General features: G+C 47.3%; 2 protein-coding genes across 3 annotated transcripts in view; one reads left to right on the top strand and one right to left on the bottom strand.

Annotated features, from left to right (window-relative positions):
• LOC109968927 (semaphorin-7A) overlaps positions 1-8,897 on the top strand; it is a 40,873-nt gene that overhangs the window by 21,160 nt on the left and 10,816 nt on the right. The window lies entirely within an intron of this gene.
• On the bottom strand, positions 6,019-7,407 carry LOC109968930 (uncharacterized). Its single transcript, XM_020615514.1, has 2 exons — positions 7,340-7,407; positions 6,019-7,125 (listed from the first exon to the last, which is right to left on the bottom strand). Exon 2 carries the CDS (start codon positions 6,992-6,994, stop codon positions 6,353-6,355), a length of 642 nt encoding a protein of 213 aa, XP_020471170.1. The 5' UTR covers positions 6,995-7,125; positions 7,340-7,407; the 3' UTR covers positions 6,019-6,352.

Below are 8,897 nucleotides of genomic sequence, written 5' to 3' on the forward strand. Positions count from 1 at the left end.
GAGATCCCAACCCAAGGCTGTCAGAAAAACCTGACTGCAGGCAACTGGAAGTTGTTCACCTCGGCAGGTTTATGGTTATATTTATGGTTTGGGTTAGGGGTAGGATTAGGGTGGCCATCTTGTCCGCAGCCAGGGCCCTCTCAGGACTGCACCTGCTCACCAGTACACCACTTATCATCTTACAGGCATTTAAATACTGCTGTTCTACAGTGCAAACAAAATATTCAGCTGAAAGACACTTAAAATATTGATTTGAGCACTGAATAGTAGAAAGTAAGGGAAATCTACACAAGGTCAAATTTTATTCAGTTCAGTTTTAAAAATGTATTGTCCTCAAAATGTATTGAATTGATTCCTGGCCTTCTCTTTCTATTTGTGTTTGATCAAAGCAGCAATACTGAAGAGCTGCTGTTGCCCATAGCACTTATTCCAAAAATTGCCTTGTGCTTCAGGGAGATTACTATGGCAACCATCACAAGTCATATCATGCATGTATGAGCATCTCACCACTCTGAAGTCCACCAAAAGATGAGCGAGTGTCATATCTCTCATTGCTGCATTGACTATGTGTTTGTCATTCATCAAGCGTTTCTGGGTTGCTTTTATTTTTAGCACATAAAAAAACAATGTTGTTTTTAAAAATACAGGACGGTGGCCTCACTGTGGGCTTAACAAACTGTGTCAGTAATAGGAGGGAAAGGATGGGGAGCTATGAAGAGCACATGTCTCCATGGTGGCCTAAAAACTAGAGCGGTTTGGGGTCTGAGGCCTAGGGAGCAGGTTCTACAGATCCACCTGTTCCACACTGACTGAATGTTTACTGAGCTTTTTATTTTGTCCATTTTTAAAAACAGCCGCTGTGTTGGATATCACTCCTGAAAATTTCTGCTCTTGTGATTTTTTCCACTGATTGAGCTCCACTGATCTTTTTTTAAATGCTGCTTTGCTCGCATTCCTTTTTTCTCCTGTTCAGTATTGCATCACCTTCACTTCTGGGCACTGGCTATAAATATTCGCAGACTTGTTCCAAGTCAAGCTCATCAATCTGTATAATTCATTTCAAACATGCTCTCATATCTCTACAAATTATGGAGGAAATTAAGCTCCCTTCTTGAAATACTCCAGTCTTTATTGAGTGAGTCAGACAAGTCGCCCGGTTTAAATCAATATGGACGTTGCGAGCCATGGTCCACGTCAAGCTTAGTGACAGCAAAATCGAAGCAGATGCCTTGGGGGTAGCCCTAGGACATTAGTCTTCCCTGGTGATGGAAAGTCACACAAATATTTTTCACAAAGATGAGTTTGGAGACAGAAACCACACTTTTAATATTTGTGCAAGAAAAAGCAACGGTTGATGTTATTGTGGTAACCCTGGAGAGTAAATACATCTCTGAGTTCTCAAACAATAATTATCTGTGAAGGGGATGAGCTCAACCTGTTTTTAAAAATGTTTTTGGGACAGAACATATTGAATTATAGATACAAATAAGCCATTATCTTCTAGTCCTGGATTAGAGCATCAGTATATAAAAGTTCACCTGCCACCGTCAGCAGCAGCTTTGTTCTCATACTGACTTCCTGTATGGTTTAAGATTTATTTGTTCCACTATGACATGTACTAAATCATCTTTTTATAGATTTTAACAAAGGGAGTGTTGTGTATCTTTACACTCACATTTTGTGCATGTTCTAAATGTGCTACATGTTCAGCTGATTAAAGCAAACACTTTGGATGCTCAACCCTTACAAGCTGAAGCAGAGTGACTAGACAGTGGGTGCCATGCTCAAGGACACCTTACTGGTGGTTGTTGTGAAAGTAGAGAACATTACTCATCTATTGGCCTGTCATCTAATTTCCCCACCCACAGATGCATTCATCTTGTGTATTCTATTCACAGTTCTCTGACAAAGTGATGCACATAGTGGCTAAAAGGGAGTTTAACGTGGTGACCTAGAACAAACTGACAGCGTCCTAATTAGCTAAATATCACATCATATACTCTGAGTTTTAAACCCATCTAACTAGTCTCAGTGGGACTGTGAGGCACACTGAACACTGCAGGATTTAACAAAATGAATTTTTCTGTCTTTTGATAACCAGCTAGCAAATAGTTCAGCTGAATGCAGAGAATAATCACTGCAGATGAGACTATTCTGTGCAAGCAAGCTGCTGCAAAATGCAGTTCTCTCAGTTGAATGAATGAGGAGATTTTTTTTTCATAGTCATAATGTCGACCTGAACCAAGGGCAATTTAGACCAAGCCAATGCTGGTCTAAGAAAAAGGAGTAGAACAAAAGATTCATGTCAAAGATTATGATAGAGCTTTTTATACTGAGCAGGACTCCAGTGTGAAGATGCCCTGAGGCAGTGTGGCGCTACTGTATATGCTAGTGTCAGCATGGTAAAATGATAAGAATGACAATACTAACATGAAGGTGTGTAGCAGGTAAATGTTCACTATATTTATGCACCATGTGTGTCATGTTCACTGGACAAATTTCATATTTGATTGCAACATGGTGCTAGAGGAGAAGTCAAAGGATCACCACATCATGCAGTTCATCCTGATAATGATAGATGATCCTGAGGTAAACAATTGGACCACAGTACTGTAGCTATCATTGTCATGCCACTAATGTGCTGAAACTTTATTGTTACAGTATATACTCACATTTAAGCCTATCTGCAGAAAAGAAAAGGCAAAGGTGAAAACTCAGGACAAACCTAAAAGGGTGAAATCACGGATTCACTAAGCTGAAGTGCTAATCAGACCCCCATTACTGCTGAACAGTGCCAGCTAGAACCAGCTAGTGCTGGGTGCAGTGCCAAATCTACAGTTGGCCACAGAGACATCTGACTGTGAGCATGTTGTGTCAGGGCCCTAAAGAGCCACTTAGGACAAAATCAGCAAAGGAGGTGTGAAAGGTGGATGACATTTGAGAGCCAGGGAGGAAACCGGAGCAATTAGTCTCTGAGGTCAGGGACTACTGGAAGTGGAACAAAACAACAAGCAAGGCAGTAATGACCTCTTCTTTGTAATATGCTGACAAACTGACCATGTACTAGAAGAAGTAAAGCTGCATTAACCATTTCGTTCATGGAGGCAATAAAGCAGAAAGATTCCTTAAGGGATGGAAAATATGTCAGAGCCACACACTTGTTTCGAGCTACTTAATGTTTCAGATCATGAGCTCTTTTCGCACAGTGTGACATTTGTTGCGGCTGTAGGTTAAATGTTAGCAACGCTGACCAAGATAGCACCAGACTGTGAAAAATACGAGATAAGACAATGAATGACTGGAATTCAGTGTTAATGTGTAGAGGTTATACCATAGAGAATAACAGAAACTGAGGTTGTTAGCACAAAAAGGTGAGTTTAAGTCTTTAGCCCAGTTGTGAAGCCTTTTAGACAATAAGTGTGTGAAACTGTATGGATGTAAAAGGCTAGAGAGAATGTGTTTACTATAAAAGAATGTGTGCTCAGCAAACTCTCCCTGGATAAATAAAAAAACAACAGTCAGCAGATGCTGCATGAGTTCAGCATTGTCACCATTTCTCTCCTCAGTACAGTGCGTCTTGCTGCTATCTTTGTGCTGATCCACTGTTTTGGGTAAAACAGCTGAAAATAGCTTTACACAGAATTACAAAATTCGATGAGAATAAACTGGATAAAACTGGGCATGTTATCTTTGACTACAGATAGAAAACATTTGAAGTTTATGACAAAGAGATAAAGCAGTTTAAGGACAAAAGAAGTCAGAATGACAGCAGGAACCGGCCCCACTAACCACGCGTGAGAATGAGCCTCACGGAGGACAGCGCTCAGGAAATGAAGATGTAAGATGAAGATATCACTTTAATCCCATTTTCATAGTGACAATCTTTGATGTGACAAAGACAAAACAATGTCTTTCTGCAGGCAGCCTTTAAATCTGTCAAGCCTTTATTTAGAAAGGAAGGATTAGTTGTGTGGAGCTTGATCATAGTCAGGGAACGCAAAAAGAACATTTTCAGTGATTTTCAGTCTAATGAAACCCTCAGCGCCGAAAAGGTACTGGGAAATAAGAATTATCAGGAAGTGCTAGAGCCTGTTAAAAGTCCAGGAGACTAATGATGTCTGGTGCTGCCTCATGGCTGCAATATCACCCTCTCCATTTTCTAAATTGAGCAGCACTGTGACACTCTGCAGAGCTAAATGTGTTACAGAATTCCTGCAGGCCTGTGAGTCTGCTGAAGCACTTGGTTCAAAAGCAGAAAGCCCAAACTACGTTTCAGACTTCATCTGGACCAAAACATGGGAGCAAACACTCCCACGCACATGGTGCTGTGACCGTGTTCATTTGTGCAGCACTGAAAAATATTTTTCCATGTTGAACGCACAAACATACATGTTCAAAAAGCAGAACAATTAGTTCTAACAGAAGTTATATCAAACCTTTTCCAGGTGTAATTTTGAACTGGATGTTGAAGTGAATTGGGAAACTGGTAATTACTGTAACCCCATTATAATGTGAATGTGGTATTAGCTTTTCTGAACAGATGTGAGGACCTACTAAATTTCTAATGTTACATTTATATTTTTAAAAAATCTAATGTATGTGTGGCTCTGTCCTCGACTTTATCATCCATTAATACTATGTGTAACCTATTTTGCATCTATTCATAATTAATAAGTAAGCAGTGAAGACCTTGCTCAATCACAAAACCTGTGAAGCAGCCACAAAAACAAGATTTCAGAATTGAAGTGATGTAGGAAACATAGCAAACATTCATGGGTTGCTAGGTGGTCATGTGAATAAACACATAAATTTAGGAATAAGAAGCCTGTTAGATTGAAACGATGGTTACGTACAGTAACCCAAGCTTCTATGAGTATAGGCGTAGCCCTCTAAGAGCTGTTGCGCATGCGCAGTCCTGAAGAGATACTTTCGCGCCCTGTGCCCTGCACTGGGCTGTCCTCAATTAGGTCCGCAGCAGCAGTATAACTGCCACTGTGACCTAAGCTCGCCTTCCTACACAAACCAGCACTTTTTCTTCAGCTGGCGGGGGTGGGGACAGCAGGGCCGCCAGCTTAGATGCTGGATAGCATGTTGGATAATGAGACATACATGCCTCAGCCATGTGTGGCAAAAAACAGGCGCCCATGGGCGCATCACAGTAGTTATGACCACAGAGGCACAGGTGCAATGGGGAGCACATGGGGTGTGTGTGAATGAAGCAGAGCACACATCCCACCAGTGCATGGTGCGCGGCGAAAAGAACAAGTGCCCATGGGCGCATCACAGAAAAGATGGCCATTGGGGCCGCATGTGATGGGGGGTGCATGGAGTGTGTGTGTGTGAGTGTAGCAGGGCACACATCACACCAGCACACAGCGATCAGACCGATTGGAGTTTGGCTGTTCATTTTGCCGCCTGAGCGATTGACCCAGGGTCAGCGATAAACGGTGGTGGCACATTCACGTGACACGACAGGGAAGGGGCTCACCGTCGCGCACGACACTCAGGACCGAGTGAGCCAGTGAGAACTCGGATGTATCCCAGAGGTAAAAATGGGTGAAGGGACAAGGAGGCTACCGTGCAGATATCTTCCACAGCCATGCCTCTAAGAAGGGCAGTGGAGGACGCGATGGCTCACGTAGAATGGGCTCTCATGCCAGGCGGAGGGTTGCTCCCAGCCGATATGTAAGCCTGTGTAATAGCTTCACACAGCCAGTGAGACAGCCGTTGTTTTGTTAAAGGCTGCCAAAGAGAGCGGCTCCTGTAATGCACAAACAGCTGTTGTGTCTGCCTGACAGCTGCCGTGCGCCCCACGTAATGGGACAAAGCGCGCACTGGGCAGAGGGCGTGGAGGTTCCTCTCTGCCTCGTCTCCGTGAGGAGGAGGGAGGAACCCATCCAGAGAAATAACTCTGGATCGATAAGAGGATGAGATAATCTTAGGTGCATACGCGGGGTTCGGTCGGAGAATGGCCGCACTACCATCTCCGCGGATAAGGAGGCACGCCGGTGAGACAGACAGTGCACACAGATCACCCACACGCTTAGTGAAGTCATGGCTAGGAGGATCGCTGTTTTCAGGGAGAGATGTTTGAGAGAGTTGTGTGCCATGGGCTCAAAAGGAGGCTCGCTGAGCGCGCATAAAGCCAGAGGCAGATTCCACTGTGGCACCATTGTGCGCATCACAGGTCTCAGTCTGCACACACCCCTGGGAAAACATTTTACCAGTGGGTGTGTGCAAATACGGTTCTTTCACCTTTAACCTTCATGGCATGATGAGATGGCGGCGGCATACGCCGTTGTTGACTGAGCGCTGGCGTACTGAATAGTGTGCACCACCGCTGGAGGCAATCCTATGCTCTCCAGTCGTTCCCGTTCAGGGGCCAGGCCCACAGCCGCTGACCTATCATGGGGAACTGCTGGATCTCGCCGTCCAGCTGAAAGAGTGCGTCTCCCTGCCAGGGGAGTTGCCAGGGATCCCCCGCCAGCAACTGAACCATGGTCGAAAACCAAGCTGCACTTGTGCGCTCCGGAGCTATCAGGAGGACGCACAGCCGCTCGTCTTGCACATGTGAAAGGAGCCATGGGATTAATGAGACTGGGGGGAACGCGTAGAGGAGACCCCTCGGCCAGGGGTGGTGAGCAAAAGCATCCACCCCTAGAAGCGGGTCGTCCCCAGTGTACAGTGAGAACCAGAGGTGGCACTGCACATTCCCGTGTGCTGCAAACAGGTCTGCCACCGCTTGGCCGAACCTGTCCCACAGTGTCTGAGCTAGGGCCGGGTTCAGCCTCCACTCGCTGGGCTGGGGTCCACCCCGTGACATGAGGTCCACGGCGCAGTACTGCTCGCCAGGGACATGCACGGCTCTGATGGAGAGCAGGTTTTGATGAGCCCAGAATAGAAGTTCCCGTGCAATTTCCAGCAGCCGGGCAGAGCGAACACCGCCTTGCCGGTTTATGTATGTGATGGCTGTTGTGCTGTCCGAGCACACCATGACGTGTTTCCCCCTCAGCCACAGTGTGAAGTGTTTCACCACCTTTAGCACCGTGGCTAGTTCCAGGCAGTTGATGTGGAGAGACGGGGTGTGATCCCACCGTCCTCCCACAGCCTGTGACAGACACGCACCTCCCCAGCTGAGCAGACGCGTCTGTGAACACCAAGACGCGTGACGTGGCGCACTGGGTCGAGACGCAGACGGCCGAACCACCTCTGGAGCTTCCTCATATGAAGGAGACCGAGGGGACTACGAACATGGCTGGCTGACATTGTTTCCAATAAAAGCATGACAGATAGAGCTGTCGTGTGGGGAACAACACGGTGCAGGAGAAACGACACCCACCTCCCCAGCCGAGCAGACGCGTCTGTGAACACCAAGACGCGTGACGTGGCGCACTGGGTCGAGACGCAGACGGCCGAACCACCTCTGGAGCTTCCTCATATGAAGGAGACCGAGGGGGACTACGACATGGCTGGCTGACATTGTTCCCAATAAAAGCATGACAGATAGAGCTGTCGTGTGGGGAACAACACGGTGCAGGAGAAACGAAAGCATTTCTCGCCCAGAGGATGTCAGCCTTACCTTCATGCTGAGAGAGTTCAAGTGCACTCCCAGGTAAGTAAGCATCTGGGAGGGCATCACACACGTTCCCAGCACCCCGTCATTGCCGTCTCTGTTTCCGGGGGGGCCTGGTTGAGGGGTCGACCAGGTGCCGGCCACTTGTCGCCTCGTGCGGGCCCACCTGGAGGCGTCTGGTCCGTTCCGGGGGGAGAGGCGAGAGGAGGAGGAGCTGGGTTAGGCGGAGGGGGACGTCGTGGTGCAGCGGCAGCGGAGGCTGCTGGGCACCTGGCTCTGTAGCTTTGGTGTCTGCCCTGGTTACGCCAATCTTCAGGAAGGGCGAGGTTGCTGTCGTCCCCATGACGCCAACTGACGAACCTGCTCCGCCTCATCGGCCGCTAGCCACAGGTGGGAGAGAGCCTCTTGGAGGTGTGGCCCAAAAAGACCGTCTGAGCTGACGGGTCCTTCCAGTAAGCTCTTGTTAATCTGCTCTGGCATTTTTGACATATGCAGCCACATATTACGTTGCACCATAGTAGCCCATTGTCACGTTTGGCGTGTGCAGATGCCAAACAGAGGTTGTGGTGAACTCAATTAAATAACCAGACGAACTGAGGTAACGAAAAGTTCTTTACTAGTAAACAAAAACCAACAAAAAAGTCCAGGATATCACTTAGGTCGACAAGACAGTCTAGGGTCGGCGCCGGTTAACAGGTATATCCAGGGGATCCAAACTCGAGGTCAATAAGACAGTCCAGGGTCGGCGCCGGTTAACAGGTATATCCAGGGGATCCAAACTCGAGGTCAATAAGACAGTCCAGGGTCGGCGCCGGTTAACAGGTATATCCAGGGGATCCAAACTCGAGGTCAATGGGAACAAAAGCAGAAGGTCGGTACACAGCAGGCAATCAGAATCTGAGAGGGCATAGACAAAACACGGTGGTCAAGAAACGGTAATCCTAGGTCAAACACAGAGAGTCAGGCAAGGGATAAATGCTGGAGAGTCAGAGCTGGGGTCTAGAACAATCTGGCAGCGTCCTGGTGGGAGGACGCTGCCTAAATAGAAGGGAAAAACAGGTGCAAACAATAAGGAGCAGGTGAACTAATGATGATTAAATAAAAGGGCCAAAAGTGAGGTGAAACAAAACAGGAAGTGATGAGAAAATAAAAGCATGACAGGAAGCAAGAGGGGCAGGAGCGTGACAGCCCATTCCCTGATGCGTGCTGTCGCTACAGCTGCAACAGATGACAGTGCGAGTGCTGTGGTCATTGCTGATCTCCTCTGCTGCCTCTGGAGGGAGGGCCCCGGGCTGAGCGGCGAGGGAGGACATGGACGAGGAGA

The sequence above is a fragment of the Monopterus albus genome, unplaced genomic scaffold (assembly GCF_001952655.1).
Source record: "Monopterus albus unplaced genomic scaffold, M_albus_1.0 scaffold166.1, whole genome shotgun sequence".
Lineage (NCBI taxonomy): Eukaryota > Metazoa > Chordata > Actinopteri > Synbranchiformes > Synbranchidae > Monopterus > Monopterus albus.